The sequence below is a fragment of the Pezoporus occidentalis genome, unplaced genomic scaffold (assembly GCF_034315485.1).
Source record: "Pezoporus occidentalis ecotype Australia unplaced genomic scaffold, CSIRO_AGI_Poc_V1 ctg305, whole genome shotgun sequence".
NCBI classification, from domain to species: domain Eukaryota; kingdom Metazoa; phylum Chordata; class Aves; order Psittaciformes; family Psittacidae; genus Pezoporus; species Pezoporus occidentalis.
This window is the reverse complement of record NW_026914997.1, coordinates 136,968-153,667: the sequence shown is the minus strand read 5'-3', so window position 1 is coordinate 153,667 and position 16,700 is coordinate 136,968. Positions and strand designations below refer to the sequence as shown.

The following is a 16,700-nucleotide window of genomic DNA, read 5'->3' as shown; positions in this document are numbered from 1 at the left end:
CTGTGAAAACAGGTTTCAGTAGTTTCTTTACTTAAGGAGCAAGTTGTTTCCCATGTTATTATAGTCATATAATGATAAAAAAGAATTTCTGACTCTAATCTGTGTTATGCTACAGAGCATTTCAGCCCTGTAGGGGGAATTTATGTCCTATATGGTATAAATAAAAAGGGTGGGATTTTACTCCCAACTTTTTTAGTAAATTCCTTCATGACAAGTCATGATGTCTCTCTGCCAAAGGGCCTTTCTGTGTTGAAAATATATATAAAATGTGCCTTTGTACTGTGATTTGCAGGTCCATGTTAGTTCCATTTGCACTTTGGTTTGTGTTTGCATATTAAGAATTAAGTGTTTAGTGTACTAGAAGTGTGCTTCTGATGTGATACCACTGCAGCTCCGAGTTGGAGGTAGACTGGCAATCAGTTGTATAGTGTGTTTGAGGACCTGGACTGTTTAGTTTAATTTAATAAATTTTGACAAGGCTGGATTGTAATTGAGAAAAAATATGGACTATCTCTCGACTAGTTTCTACTTGAACTGTTGTAAAAGATGCACATGCTCTGATTTGGAATTATGGGAGTGAAATCCAAAGAGCCTGAGGCTGTAAGAATTAGCTGCTAATCTCACATTTCTACAAAAGGACTGAGCAATTCCTATTTTATAGCCCTGAAAACATAATGGAGCTCTTGGGATAACTGACACAACAAGCTTCTGAGAGCCACTAGCACTTAGCAAAATTGACTTCAGTTAATCAAAAAATTCTGTAGGGAGAGGGGAGGAAAAAGGCTGCTGGTTTGGAAAGCTGCAGAACAATTGTGTGTAGACAGTAAAGACATTTCAATTCCTTGCAGTGGGGTTCAGTAATTAGTAATGACAGTATCTAATGGGCAAACTTAAGTAGAAGGAAAAATAATTTAAGTGCTAGACTGGTGGGGAAAAAGGCAAAAGGGAGGCGAGAGAGATAGAGCACAGTGGCACTTTGCTCACACTTTATTAAAATATTTCTCGAGTGAGTTCTATATATGAATCTGCAAGCGCATTAGAGATTACAGAAGTAATGGGTGCAGAAAGAACAGAATTATCCAGTGTGCATGACCTGGAATATTAACATGCCCCATTATGAATCATAGAATCATAAAATTACAGTGGTTTGGGATGGAAAGGACCTTAAGATCATGCAGTTCCAACCCCCTGCCATGGGCAGGGACACCTCATCCTAGACTGTGTCACCCAACCCTCTGTCCAACCTGGCCATAAGCACTGCCAGGGATGGAGCATTTACTACTTCTTTGGGCAACCTCTGTCAGCACCTCACCACCCTCACAGTGAAGAACTTCTTCCTTATATCTAACCTGAACTTCCCCTGTTTTAGTTTGAACCCATCACCTCTTGTCCTATCACTACAGTCCCTGATGAAGAGTCCTTATCCAGCATCCTTGTAGGCCTCCTTCAGACACTGGAAGCTTCTCTGAGGTCTCCATGCAGCTTCTCTTCTCCAGGCTGAACAGCCCCAATTTTCTCAGCACTGTGGGAGGTGCTCCAGGCCCTAATCATCCTCGTGGCCTCCTCTGGACTTGCTTCAACAGCTCCATGTCCTTCTTATGTTGGGGACACCAGAACTGCAGACAGTGCTCCGAGTGGGGTCCCACAAAAGCAGAGTAGAGGGGCAGGATCAGCTCCTTCAACCTGCTGATTATGTTCCTTTTGATGCAGCCCCGCACATGGATGGTTTCTGGGCTGTGAGCACACACTGAAGCTGGCTCATGTTCAGTTTCTCATCTACCAGCACTCCCAAGTCCTTCTCCACAGGGCTGCTCTGAATCTCTTCTCTGCCTAACCTGTAGGTCTGCCTGGGATTGCTCCAACCCAGGTGTAGGACCTTGCACTTCACATTGTTGAGCTTCAAGAAGCTGCCATTGGCCACCTCTCCAGCGTGTCCAGATCCCTCTGGATCCCATCCCTTCCCTCCAGCATATCAACAGAACCACGCAGCTTGGTGTCATCAGCAAACTTGATGAGGGTGCATCGATCCCACTGTCCATGTCACCAACAAAGATGTTGAACAAGACCGGTCCCAACACCAATCCCTGAGGGACACCACTCGTCTCCAGCTGGACACTGAGCCATTGACCGCAGCTCTTTGCATGTGGCCATCCAGCCAATTCTTTATCCACCAAGTGGTCCATTCATCAAACTCATGCCCATCCAATTTAGAGACAAAGATGTCATGTGGGAAACATTTGAAGAATGAAGAATATGTTTGACATTATTCTGACTTATGTGCCATTTTCCTGCAGTCCTAGGTAAAAGGAGGCACCAAATTATAACCAATACCTCACAGTTCTTCCTAGGCATTTTTTTTCAAGAGTCCATGGTGAAATCTCTCATGCAGTATTTTAAATTGGCATGGCTGGTTTTAATAGTGTCCTTTTCTTGCACATTTTATTATGTTCTGCTTATAACTGTTGAATGCTAGATGTTAAAAGAAACCCAGAGGGAATCACCTTTTCTGGAGTCCATTGGAATGCTTGATAATAGAAGAGCAAAGCTGTGAGGGTGGTGAGGTACTGAAACAGGTTGCCCAAAGAAGTAGTAAATGTGTTATCCTTGGCAGGGTTCAAGGCCAGGTTGGACAGGGCCTTGGATGACATGGTTTAGTGTAACGTGTCCCTGCCCATGGCAAGGGGTGTGGAACCAGATGATCTTAAGGTCCTTTTCAAACCAAACCATTCTGTGATTCTATGAAAACACTTTTGAGAAGTTTCCATGTTCTCTGTTTAGGGACTGAAACTGCAGGAAACCTCCTGTGTCACCATGTCCAGTATCCTCTTATTGCAGTCACAAATTCATCCATAAAATCTGTCACATAATACTTGGGTTTTTTCCTGAGAGCAAATGCGTTAAGATTTATGTGTCTCCCAATAATGGAATAAATGGTTTTATTACAGTGGAGTTTAAATGGTCATTTGTGAATGCCAGGGGAATTTATCTGCAGCAGCAGTTCCAGCATTATAAATCCGCTTGCATCTTTTTTCTGCTGGATATGTCACTGTAAACCAACATTTTAATTTTGCTTCTCTGTATGTGTTGCAATGCAGATGCTTCCATGTAATATTCCTCCCTGACCAAACAACAAAAAGTTTGAAATAGGGATGGCCACAGTTTAGAACATGAAGCATTGTAACAAGAAAACACTTCTGTTTTCCTTACTTGAAGAGTATACTGGAAGGAGAAAAACAGGAATACAAAGATCAAAATCTTTAATTTAGTTTTGGATGTGAACGTGGAATCCTGGGTGGTTGTGACAGGAGAAGGAAAACTGAAGTCTCATGCAACTGTTTTATTCTTGTGCTGTCTTCAAAGGGGTGATATATGCAACAAAGTGTATATATGCATGTTGTAATGAAAGGGGAATAACATTGTTAGATGCAGAGATTTCCAGTTGCTCTATTTCTGTATAGTGCTTTTCTAAATGTTGCTCTCTATTTTGATCAGAGGTTGCTGAAATACAATTCAGTGAAAGACTAATTTATTAATTTCATTTCAGTCAGATGATCAATAAAACATTTCTCAGTCTTTTTCTCTATGCACACAGGTAGCTGTAGCTCTCCTGTGTTCTTGAGCTTACCAGCAGTTCTTCTTGCAAAGTGCTTCTAGAGGCTCCAGTCTACATTTCCTAGCTCTTCAAGCATCTAGTGGTGTGAACTCTGTGATTCTGGACGTGCAATAATACAGAGGCAAAGATGATTTTCTCTGCATCAGGATAAACTATTCAAATGTTGCCTAATCAGTTTTGTCGTCTGATGGGTAGAGGGGAGGAAGAGCTGGACCTCATGCCTTACAGGAAAACAGGTAGGACCAATAAGAGGAAAGATGAGCAAAAAATCACACAATTATTTTTTGCTAGCTTAATGGCTGCCTTGTTCTGCACAAAGATAAAGACACAGTTATCAGTGCCATTTATCAGTTACACCGTTTTAGTATAAACTTGTTTAAAACAGTGTAGAGCCCCTTTTTCATCTTAATTAGACAGTCACCCATTGATTCCAAGTGGGCCTTCATTTTCTAATTATTTAGTACATAATATAATGTCATTAAACATCTTTGAGTGGACAGGATTGCTCTAAAAGCTTTAGCTCCAGAGGTCTAATATTAGGCTTTTGGCATTCATCCCTGTGTGTGAAAAGCAGTCAGTTTGTTTACCAGGAATTTAGATTCCCATTACTGGGGGAATTAGCAATGAGCTATTAGTCTGATTCAAGCACTTAACAATTGCTGATCATCTCCTCATAGCCTGGGGATAATGGAGCTGATCAGCTGTAAATGGAAAGTTTGTGGGCCTGTTTTCATGAAGGCACTTGAGAAAGTGCTGCCTTCCCTGACCTCTGCTAACCCTAGGGTTTGCAAGAAACCCAGACACCAAGTCACTTCCTGGAGGACAGCTAATCACCTCTAAGAAGAGCTTCCATTAGGGCCTAAACCAAGTCCACCCTCCCTCATCTGAGAAAAGGTTCAGCCACAAAATCCCTGAGGTAGAAGTGATGAGCTTCTGATTGTATTTACCAGTATCTGTTTCGGTGGAGGAAGCAACTGCAGAATAGTGGCTGGTTTTGATTCTGTAGCAGTATTGAATGGTCCTGTTGAGTCCATGGTGCTGGTTGGCTTCCTGCTTCTCTACTGTTGCCCCAAAAGCTTTGTCTGGTTCATGGACACCTCAAGTTACTTTGAAAGTGTTCTTTCTTGTTCTTGTGTAAAATTGCTACCATTTTAGCAAATAGAGTGATTTTTAGGATGTATTGAGAAAGATACTTTTGTTTATAGGTGCTGAACCTGTAGTGTTGTCTTGTCAGCTTGAAGTTACCTTCAGATTTTAAGAGGCACACCAGTGATCTGTAGCCAGGAATTACTGTTTGAAGTAAAGCTTAGCCTTTCCTCATCTGTGGTACATATTGTGCCCCCTTTTAAAAGGAAAACTGCAGTCAGTTGATTCTTACTGACACATATGTATTTGTTGGAGGCAGTGGGAATGTTTTTGATGGGGCAAGGATACAATCATTTTGGACTTCCAAATTCAAGGCTTATCTCTGGCATAACCTTGCTGATGACCTCAGGCAAAAATTATGAATGCTGCATTAGACCACGTTAAGGGATCTAAAGCTATGTCAGTTATAGAAGCCACATCTGAAGTTTGTGACAGTGAGTGATGTCTGTAAAAGTTAAGATTGTTTTGTAAGGGATTCTGTCTAACTCTGTTCTTTAAATTTCTTTCCCATAATGCCTCCAGCGGTGGAGACAAGGAACATAGCTTCTATCAAACGCAAAGGAAGCAGGAGACTTCTAGAGTTGCAGGATAAAATTTATTAGTCAGATTTGGCATTGTTTCACACTTTTAAAAATAATCTACCTTACAACGAGAAGGTTCCCTCCTTTTACGTGCTTGCTGAGAGCTCAAGGTTAAGTCTGTCAGGATAGAGAATTTTTATTAAATTATTTTTTGCGTTTGGAGCAAGGGTACTCACAGGATGTTGTATTTCAGTTTCTGGGGACTAGAAGCTGAGGAGGGTTTGTAAATTCCCCTGGAATATATTTAGTAAGAATTGTTCTGAAAGGATTTAGGTAACTGGCAGTCGTTGGACATCGGCAGTGCTAAGAGAACTGAACTGATACTGGTGGACCTTTCTTGCAGTAGTTATACTTGTGCATGCATGTATGCTGTTGTCCTGGGTTGAATAACTGATATTTGGAGAACAGGTGTTACAAAAGTCTAAGTGAAAATGTGTTTGTACTTATAGCAGTGTGAGTACCTGTGAATATTCAGAGATGAATTTTGTTTGCAGTTACTGATGAACAAGCCTGAGAGGCGGCTGTGTGTATAGAGGTACACATGTACATGCGAAGGGAACATAGGACACCTCAAGAAAACCCCAGATTGACATGTTTTGCTTTCCTTTCAGTCTGTAGTGGGATTTGTCTGAGTGTCAAGCATTTTCCTATGTAATCCAGGACATGACAGGAGGCTGCAACTGCAATCAGTAATTTAGGGGTAAGGGCTTAAAGGTGCATCATGTCCTGAATATGAACAACAAAATGCCGACACCTTTTTCCATATCAGCCTGTCCTAGAACATGGATGTGGGCAAGAGGAAAGATCACAGTGCAGATTAGTGGAAGACGAATGCAATACACTGAGCCCTGATGGCTCAGGGAAGTCTACTCAAGTATTCTAACAAATAACCTCACTGATACGAGTATTGCAAAGAACATTTTTTTCTTCCCTGTAACTCTCCACTGAATTCTGGAGATGACAGACAGCATTACTCTAGTCAACAATTGTGACTTGTTTCTAGCCCAGCCATATGGAGGATGGTCTAACGTAGATACTAGAATATGGTAATGTGGACTCTTCCCATTAAAGACTGTTAGCAAACACATGGACACAGTGCTGTCTCTTGATCCAAACAGCCATACTGCAGTAGACGTGAGACAACATGAGATTCTGTAATAAGAAGGTGTCTGACAGTGACTGGAAGCCACAGCATATTATCTAGCTGATGCTTTCCTGGCAACAGATAAACCACAGGGTAAAAATAAACATGCCCATGTTCTGAATATATTCAAGATTGTAATATTGTCTGGCTGTGGGTAATACTGTTCAGATCTGTTTTGTCTCATAGAACAAGCAAGGGGCACTATTGTGTGCATGGAGGAGCTGCTTTGAGATGAGTTTCTGCTATCCTGAAAGCCTAGGCTGGCTGATGAGGCACCTCTTGAACACAATTGATTGTGGACTATTAACCTATGCTCAAAAATCAATATTCACTTAACACCACATTTTAACAGGCAATTGCAGTACAAAACAGCAGTTACACAGTGCACGCATTTACACTCAGAAAAAAACAGGCCATGAAATAGAGTTTGGCAGAGATTGGGCAGGCAGTGTGGCAGGGGACAGTGATAACTGGAATATGTGGAGACGTACAAGGTAGTTACAGCTCCCAGAGATTTTCGCAGCTTGAATATCCCAGGGATTTTGTGGTCAGTGAGCTATATGCATTCTCTAAGTGTTACTAAGGTTTGTCCTGAGGCCAGGCAAGGTCATCCTTTGCTAGATAAGACTAAATTTACTGGGGTTGAGCATAGAAATCCATTCTAACCCACAAAATCCAAGTCTGTTGCTAGCTGTGATGATTATATATATGTATATATATACATGTTGCAAGGGGCAACCCGCAAAGGAGCAAGAATATAAAAATGTAGTGTCCTTGATCTGGAATGGTATTTTTCGTACTTGAAATGAATCTGAAAAGGGAACTGAACATAATCTAGAACTGGTGTTTACCAGAGACTTTATGTTTATTGAGCTTTACTTGCTGCCCACCCTGGAGCATGGACTTCTTTCTGGCCTTTAGGATGATGTGCTGAACTCCATGCCTTGACAGGCTTGAGGAGTCGGCCCATGTGAACCTCCTGAATTTCAGCAAGGCCAAGTGACAGGACATGGACCTGTTTAAGAAGGTTTAGAGCAGAGCCACAGAAATTATGAGGGCTGGAGCACCTCTCCTGCCAAGAAAGGCTGAGACAGCTGGCATGGTTTGACCTGGAGAGAGAAGGCTCTGGGGAGACCTTACTGGGACCTTTCGATATATATAAAGAAGGATCATAAGAGAGACTATTTAGCAAGGCCTGGAGAAACAGGAACACTGTACTGCACTCTTTTAACCTGAAACAGGGTAGGTTTAGATTAGATATACGGAAAAAAAATTTACTATGAGGGTGCTGAGGCGCTGGCACAGGGTGCCCAGAGAAGCTGTGGCTGCCCCATCCCTGGCAGTGCTCAAGGCCGGGTTGGACACAGGGGCTTGGAGCAAGCTGCTCTAGTGGAAGGTGTCCCTGCCTGTGGCAGGGGGTTGGAACTGGATGAGCTTTAAGGTCCCTTCCCACCCAAACCAGCCTGTGATTGTATGCCTGAGGAAGAGCTCCAGAACATGGAGCAGTAGGGTGCATGGTGTTGGGTCCCTCCCTGCAGTCAGAATCTAGTGCTGCAGAAGTTCTGTCAGAACTCAGACCTTCGTTTTAAAGCATTAGCCTGACTGTTACTCAAAATGCTAACATGGCAGAAGCAATGGTGGGCACCAGATCTGCAGAGTTCAGTACAAACTGGTGGGGGAAAATGGGGTGCGAAGGGGGGGGAAGTTTTCAGTGACTGCCGTTCTGGGTTAAGGCTTTTCCACTCCTCTTTTCTGTAAGCTTTCTGTTTTCCAAGATAAATCCATAGTGGGAGGTGCTGGGATATGAAATAAAATTAGTAATATGGGAAGAAAAGATGCCATTTCTGCCAGGTTAATGTGGGCTCAGCCACAGGGGCAGGAACAGAGCCAGGGATGGCCAAGAAACAGCAGCTCCAGAATATACTGAGGAGGCCATAGGCATACTGCTGTGTTTGGAGATGTCTCGCTGTGTCTTCCCTTCAGCCACCTGGGAAATGAAAAGGAGGAATGAATCCCAGTTAGACACATTTATGCTCAAATGTCTGGCTGCAGAGCTTCCAGTTCTGAGCACTGATGAGAGACCATAGGAAACTCCTGTAGCCAGGCAGCACGGCCTCCTGCTTCTACTAGTCTGTGGGGGAAACAGCCCAGGGTCCAAGGGTTCTGTATACATGTGACATTCCTCACTTTGGTGTCCAAAATCACACCTTTCCAGATCCAAGGCTTCTCAACTACTGTCTCAAGGCTATTTGTCTCGCTGCTTTGTGAGAAGGCAACAAAGCAATGCATACCTGGGACATTTCTGAAGCAAGAGATGTGCTGGCACTGTCTCGTTGGAAGCTTAGGGAAGATGAATAAAAGAAGTCTTCCTGTCTTTCTAGAGCTGTCTGTTTCAGGTGCATTTGAGACCAAATCGCATTTTCTGCAAACAGAAGTAAAGCAAGAGTCTTAATGTGCTTTTCTCTGCACATCTTGGAGTCTAGTGAGCAGAAGTCTAGGGAAGCTGTTAGCTTTCAGACAGGCTCTGTGGCTTCAACTCGCAAAATACGTATTCTCTGTTTAGTGAAGGGCCTGTTAGTTTGTGGGCTTACTTGTGAGGCTGAGCCAACTGCCAAGCCAATTTGCACTGTACTTAAGGACCTTTGGGTCCATCTGGGACTTTCCTGAGTGTCTGGTAAGGCACATGCATGTAGTAACTGAGATGGGATGTTTAGGTTGTAGGTGTATCTATAGTGCTGGGTGTAAGGCTTTTCTATAAAACGGAGGTAGATTTAAATATTAATCATTTATGTAATGATGCTGGTTTCTCTGATATCCTTTGGGAGCTTTTACAAACATAAAATATTTAACTTTTATTACAGTCTGTTGCTAAAATGCTAGGGAGAGAACAGACTTAGGAGTACATAGTTGAATGTAACAGGATTTTTGTAACTGTTGTGCTGCTGAATCTAGTAACAGGGGCTGTGTTAAGAGCAACTTATCCTGACCAAGTGAGGGCCAAGGAAGGGGGACAAAACAAAAGGAAGCCAAACTGCAGAATCCTGGTGCACTCATGTGGTTACTCAGCAACCTATGGATACAGCATGTCTGACCTCCCCTTGTGATTTTCTTTTTTTTGCAACCCTATCATTTGAATGCTGCTTGGAAATACCCTCATGGTGTTTGAGACAAACAGAAGGGTCGCCAAAAGATACAGAAGCACTTCTGAGAGGAGATCCAGGCTGGTCCCATAGGTTGGGTAAGGGATCATGGAGACGCTGCAGAAGAAGACAGAACTATACCCAAGAACAGTGCAACATAGGATCTTGAAATCAACAGGATTTGAATTTCCCTGTGCTGAGCAGTCTCTCTCATTCTGGGATATGATTGATGCTTACCAAGGCATTTGTTGTTCTCAAACATGCCAAGTATCTGGTCACACTTCTCCTTCTTGTTGCCGCTGCTCTCACATGTGCACCACAGGGATACCTCCGCACTGGAGTTGCTGACATAGTTGGGTGTCATGGGTGTGCCTGTCCCAGAGTGCCAGAAACCAGAATGAGGATTTACTTACCAGATGAAAGAAGAATCATGAGTCCCACTGTAATAAAGGGAATGCTGCCCTGAAGGCAGAAGCCTTCCACTGCGATACACACTACTCAGGAGATGCCAGGGTGCCCCGCGAGGTGACCCAGGCCCGGTCAATCTACATGAAGTCTGCTGGGCTGTGATAAAGTGTGGAGATTGCTACCCCTGGCTCAGGCAATCTGATGGTGAGGTGTGCTGATAGCTGAAGCTGGTGCAAGCATCAGGTAGGATGCAAAGCTGCAGGGTCTCGGCTGCAGAACTGGCATATGGCAGCAAAAGGTGCTCTTGTTTCTTGTGTAGCTGGTAACACTGTGAGGCCAAATGCCTTTTGCCACAGAAATGCTGCATGCTTGTGGGGTGCCATTCAGCCAGAGTTCATTTGGCACAAAACCAGCAAAGACCAGAAGGTATAGTTTAAAGCTCCTGAGATACTGTTGCTCTTTACAGTTCCTCTTTTGAGACAATGAAAAAGTATTAGCAGGTTGGCAGTGAATGCCTAAAAGCAAAGATGACCTTCCTCCTAACAGCTGGTAGTGCCATGTTCTGTCTGGCTCTGAGAAGAGAGCTCTTTTTGGGCTGCATTTACCTCAGAAGCAAGAGGGAGCACCAGCATCAATTATTCACTGGTATACTGAGCAGCATCAGTGTGCCTGCAAGTTTGTGTCCTACAGGCACCCACCCTGTGTGCTCCTGTGGCTGTCACTTACCAATCATCCCCATGTAAGCCTGCAGGCATGCAGCATGGCTGTGCTGAGAGCAACCATCTGGAGATGTGTCTGCAGGTTGACAATTTTGTTGGAAGTCAGCCAGTCGGGATCTGTAGGAAGGAAAATGAGACTGTCAGTGTCTATGCTGTTCTATTCTCTTGGCTAATGTCCGCTGCTGCTGGACCTACTTGCAGATATGGTCTTCTAAGCAGGAGTCCAGAAGCCAGAGGCAATTGGGTTTGGTGCTATACTGGAAGGAACAATTTGGAACAATAGTTTTCCGGCGTCGTTCTCCACAAAGCTCATCTTGACATGGACAGAATAGGATCCTTTTGGTGAAATCCTCAGGGACTTTCTCAAAGAAATTCCTCAGCCCTCTGTGGCATTTTCGACGGTCACACACGTCCTCATTTCCTGCTCCTTTAGTGCAGATAGAAGCATATTCTGTGCGCAGACGAACACACTTCTTGCTCAGATTACAGACATGAGTTGCTTTTACGCATGGATTTGTTGCATCTCTTGCTAACTGTGAGCCTAGAAAACCAAAAGAAATCCAGAAACAATGAAGGAAGTCTCCAGAAGAGATTCTGTCTGGAAATAGGAGTAGCCCTTACTTGATGGTCAGATTGGGAATATCAAAAAGAACAAAGCACATTAGTCCTGCTGTGTGCCTGCAGTGTGATGTTGCAGTTGTACTAGTTACAAAATCATATTTTTTGTTGGTTCATGTTAGGGTGTTTGTTTCAGTGAGTGCATCATTGTGAGTTATTCCCTGTTTCATGGACCTTGATCTGTGGCTATATTTATACTTGTTAGGGGGGATGAATTTAGGCAAGTATCCAGAGCAGGCATTCATCTGATTAAAGAGGCCATTACCCCAAATTGTTCTTAATAATTTTCAGCCCCTGAAAAGATAGGAAATGACAGCATTATATCACGTAACCATTACAATCCTTACCTGATAACAGAGCTGCCAGTTTATTATAGTCTGTCTTCCAGTGTTCTTCATTTGCTGGATTCTCATAGGGAGAGGTCTCCAAATTGAAATAACCTGGGCAAGATACAAGATATTTTATGCAGTGGAAACATGGTTTGGTTTTTTTTCTTTCTTTTTTTTCCCTCCTTAATTTTTTTCTTATTTGTGCCTGGCTGTTTTCTCAGGCTGGAGTTCAGAGATGCTCTGTTTTGCTCAAAGCCAAATGCCAAAAATGGTTCTGCTGGAGAAGCCATGTAAAAACAGTGTTACATTTTGTCATCATTATTTCCTCTGGCTGGAATTTGGTCTGTGTTGTCATTTGGGCCTTTTCAGCCTCAGTCGTAGTGAGAGGCCAAGTAGAAGCATCCCACTGAAGCTGGAGAGAAGCAGCATGCTCATGGATGCTGTTAGTGTGTGTAATAACAACGTGTTGTTTTAAGCTATGACAGACTCACACTTTGAGGTGATTTTCATCGCACTCTCCCCTCACAGCACCAAATCTAACTGCCTCAGAGTAGCTATCTTTGTCTCTTGGGGTCTCTGTTGTATTTGAAGGCCCAGCCCAGATCAGTTTTCTCTGCTTATCAAACAGAGCAGTAGTGAATTCTCTTCACTGGGAGGTGACTCCAAAATGAGCTTCACTGTTGGGAAGTCACCTTTTGCAGTTGTTTCCAGATGGGGGGCAGGGACGAGCCTCACTAGTACCTTATAAATTTCTATTATTTCATCTCACCATCTGTCATGCTGGAATGAATGGTCCAGAAAACACGCAAGCAGTGCTCCTCTCTCTTCATGCGCCGGTGACACTTGCAGTGCAGCAAAGAGCTATTCCCGAGGTCTAGCTCTGCATTCAGACATTGGACCCTGCTATCATGATCCAGTGGAAGGAAGCGAGTCTTAGCCAGGGCACAGTTTTCCAGGATCCTGTAGGTGCCATTGCAGGTAGAATCCAAGAGGCACAGTTGTTCTGCTGCTATGCAGTCACTCCTTGGCAGAGCCAGGAGGTCTCCTGGTCAAGTAGGGAAAAGATTATTAGGATCACAATCATCATGGATGCCACACAAGCACCTTGTCACTGTTCTGTAGGCATCCTTTATTCAATGAGGACTCCTCTCAAGAGGCAGAACTGGTTGGGGTCTCTCATATGGAGTAGTAGGAAACAAAAGCTGTATCAATTTAGAAACAGAAGGATGAATATTAATGTATGAAAGAGGGAACAAAAGGTTAAAGAAAAGTTGCAGAAATAATTTTGTTTAATAAAATGTTTTTTTATCACCCTTAACTCTTTCAACTTGGCCATGATCAGGGATGGCTCTGTTTTTTATGGAGTAGTAAATCCCCATGGAAACCTTGGGGTTGATGAGGCCTGCTCTGAAGAAGCTCTTCTATCTATGGGTAATGAAAACCGCAGTGCAATAAACACATAGTAACACCATGCTGTGTGCTGTGAGTCAGTGCTGCTGCACTTGCTGAAGTATATACTGGTCATTAAGAGATGCACTGAGAAAGCCATTTGTAGGGTGTAGAAACAACTGCTTTACTGAACTTGGAAACTTAGGAATAAGAATGTGTATTTTTTGCATACTAGAATAACTCCTTGACATAAGATGCAAGTAGCTTCATATAGCAGTGCTGATGTGCAATCAATTCAAGTACACAGGACCCAGTCCCTGAAATCCCTGAAAAAAATGCTGGGATGCAGGCTTGGTCTGCTGTCTTTCATCTCTTGGTTGACTGTGAACTCTATCTATCTGTGTGTATGTACATTTGCATAGCACAGGCATTGATTATATATAGACACACACATACGCATGCCTCCTTTCCCTGCATGACAATATTGCTTGGCTCTTTTAAAGAAAGGACTGTGCTGAGCCTTACATCTACCTTTAATGTTCTTTGGGTACACAATATTACCTGTCACTATCTTGGTCAGTAGTGCTACTTCAGTCTGCCTTCACTACAGATTAGAACAAAATCTTAGTGTGCCTCTGTACCTGGTATACCACCTTCACCATCTAACTTGTTCTCTCACTTCCTTTACTTTTGCTGGCTTCATCAGTTCATTTGCTCTAAGCCATAAATGGCACAACTGTGTGCTAGTCTGCTTCTCAAACCTACTCCTGCAGCCCTGTAATACTCTCTAGGTGTACAAATTTCTTTCTTTGCTTTTCTAGCAACTTTTACTGTATGTTGTTTTTCATCTGGCTGTTACATAGAGACTGTGACTTTGTAAGCTCCCTGACAAGCAAATCTCTCATCAGAGAGAAATTCAAAACTCTTCTACAGACATCATCTAATAGCTATGCATTGTTTTAAGCCCTAACACAACTTAAAGGTAATAATAACTTCACAGATTATGATTACTTATACTGTAGAAAAAATGGGTAGATAATACTATCCCTTTATTCTTCCTTTTCACTCCATGTCCTGCCATATATATATATATGTGTGTATTAATTTCATGCCCCTGGTGCACCACGCTATTGGAAAAGGATGATTACAGAAGGGAAACCTATCAAGGAAGCATTAGGACTGAGACATGGAAAACTGAGGGACATCTGTTGTGCTCATGTGGCTGCAGGTGTTGCTGAGGTCTCAGTGCCATGGCCCATTTTTAGAGCAGTCACTGTGATACTCAGCAGCTGCAGCTTTTTTTGAGTAAAGCACTGACATCTCATAGCCAGAGTCTAGGAATGGTTCAGAGCAGTTCTGTAATTTCTGCATTTCTAGTCACATCAGCCATGGAGACTGCACAGGAGATGAACTGGAGAGGAACCGTTTCTATCCTTGGCTCTTGTGACTTGGCAGTAATAAACGGCAGAGTAGAGCGAGCTGCTGCGTCTCTGCAGGAGTTCCTCGCTCTGGTCTTTGCAGACTGAGCCTCACCTCAGAATACTACCGGCCTGCAGCACTCGGGAGGGGATCAGGAGGGTGGGTGGTCAAAAAAGGCCCTCGACGGAGCCCGTGTGAGGGGTGCAGCCAGAGCCGGCGCTCGCCGAGTGCGTCTCCTGCCCCCAGGGGGTCAATTCCCGCTGCCCCGCTCGGCAGCACGGAGCCGAGCCCGTCTCCGACGCCAGCCACAAAGACGAGCCCCCCCTCCCCGGCACGTCCCTGCGCTCCGCTCGCCGCCGCATACGGCACTCGGCGTTCTGGGTCACAAGTAGCGGCGCGCCTTTCTCGGCTGGAAGGCGATTCTGCCCCCGGGGCAGCAGGGCGGCCGCCCTCCGTCGCAGCCGGTGGCCAGGAAGCAAGGCTGGGGCAGCGGCCGAGAGCTGCGACCGCGGGACGCGCTGTGGGTCCGCCCAGCACCGGAGGACACCGACCCGGGACCCCTCTGCCGCTTTCCCGGAGGGCAGGGGATGCGGATGGTCCCTCGGGGCGGCGGCGCGGGTCCCACTCTCCCCCCGGCGGGAGCGGGACGAGGGACATGCCGCCCTGCCCCGCCGCCCTCCCAAGCCCGCCCCGTCCGCCGCCCCACGCTCCGGGCGCTGTTACCTGCTCGGGAGAGGAGCAGCCCCAGGAGCAGGGCGAACCCCATGCTGGAGCCCGCGTCGGCGGTCGGTCCCTCAGAGCGCTGGGGCCGCAGCTCACATGCTGCGTGCAGCCCCGTCTCAGGTCTCCGCCGTCTGCCCCGCGCGGCTAGGCTCGGCACGGCACGGCACGGCACCCACCGGCCCGCCCCGTCGAGGAGCGGGCGGCGAGCGCCGCCCCGCAGCCCGGCCCGCCCCGGGACCTTACGGGGGGGTCCGGCCCCAGCAGGGGTGGCGGCTGCTGTCGGAGCCGCGGCGGGGGATCGCGGGGTGCTGCGCTGCAGAGCGCGGGAGGCGCCTCCGGGGAGGCAGCTGCGAGCGCGCTCCAAAGGGGAGCTGCTGGAAGGGGCTGCTCGGCTCGTGTGCGGACTCACGGCCCGTCTCGCGCTGGGGTCAAGGCTGGGCCTGCGCAGGGCAAGCACCCGCCGGGGTGCACTGGGTAAAATAAAGTCTCCAGCGGAGTGCTGCTTTGGTCCGCAGGAGGGATGAGCGAGCTTTGTTCGGCTTCTTCCTCCGAGCTTTGTTGTGGAGGGTCTTATTTCGGCACCTTACCTGTGCTGGCTCTGTCTTGGCTGAGGATGGCATTTCTAAGAGCCTGCCCGGCATTCAGGCAACCGTGCTTTTTGAACAGATCCTTCTCTTTAGTTTATATCCTACAGTCAAATTGGCCAGCACAAGAATTAAGTAGAAGTCCAACATGCGCACATCAAACATTAGTATATGAAAACGAGAGAAACCTTTTGTAGGTCGACTGTTTGCACACATAGAGAGACCTACCCCATCTGCTTGAAAAGCCCAAGAGAAAGGGTAATAACTGTGCAAACACAGTAAGCATTCACAGTCCAGTTCAGGGATGCCCTCCTCATCTTGGGGTTTGAACAAGATTAGTCCTGCTTCCTTCAGGGAGCTGCTGAGAGAATTCTTCTGAAAGTGGTCAAGTTGTCCCCAAACAGTGGGAGCTCTTACTTCATGCTTGAGGAGTGAAAAAGTGTTCTCACCATACCTTGAAGTTTAACCAAAGTCTGGTATTTGGAGGAGCTTAAAGAAAATGGTGGATGGGATGGAGCGTTTTTGACTTTGTAGTTATCTGCTTGCAGTTATCATTTAGGAGGAGGAAACAGGGTAGTTAGGCTGAAGAAAGAGTAGAGGTTTTCTTGTAATGCCCACATGTAAAAACAAGAAGTGGCTTGTTCCTGTGAACTTCTCTATGTTTTTATCAGAAATTACAAGATTAAATGAGTAGATCAGAAAAGTTTTTAATCCTGATCCAAGTTATAAATGTGGTACAGTCAAGATCTGTTTGGATTATTACTATGGCTAGAGTGTTAATTACAGTAGTGTGCAAGTTGTGAGGAATAAGAGGCAGAAGAAGAGATGCTGCCTCCAGTGTCATGGATTTGTAGACTTGCTTTGAGACTGTAGGAGGATCTTCTCTA

At 45.2% G+C, this 16,700-nt stretch overlaps 1 protein-coding gene across 1 annotated transcript; it reads right to left on the bottom strand.

Moving 5' to 3' along the window:
- Positions 1–5,332: 5,332 nt before the first annotated feature.
- On the bottom strand, positions 5,333–15,445 carry GFRA3 (GDNF family receptor alpha 3). The gene is made up of 8 exons (XM_062627726.1): positions 15,230–15,445; positions 12,468–12,743; positions 11,717–11,809; positions 10,947–11,292; positions 10,759–10,868; positions 9,862–9,996; positions 8,776–8,906; positions 5,333–8,471 (listed from the first exon to the last, which is right to left on the bottom strand). Exons 1-8 carry the CDS (start codon positions 15,270–15,272, stop codon positions 8,337–8,339), a joined length of 1,269 nt encoding a protein of 422 aa, XP_062483710.1. The 5' UTR covers positions 15,273–15,445; the 3' UTR covers positions 5,333–8,336.
- Between the last annotated feature and the right edge of the window lie 1,255 nt (positions 15,446–16,700).

Bases quoted from the DNA above. Each gene is read 5' to 3' on its own strand.
- GFRA3 (XM_062627726.1), bottom strand. From the start codon at position 15,272: ATGGGGTTCGCCCTGCTCCTGGGGCTGCTCCTCTCCCGAGCAG. The intron at 11,293-11,716 runs GTAAGGATTGTA...TTGGTTTTCTAG, and splicing joins ACTGGCAGCTCTGTTATCAG to GCTCACAGTTAGCAAGAGAT. The intron at 8,472-8,775 runs GTATGCATTGCT...TTCATTTCCCAG, and splicing joins TTGCTTCAGAAATGTCCCAG to GTGGCTGAAGGGAAGACACA.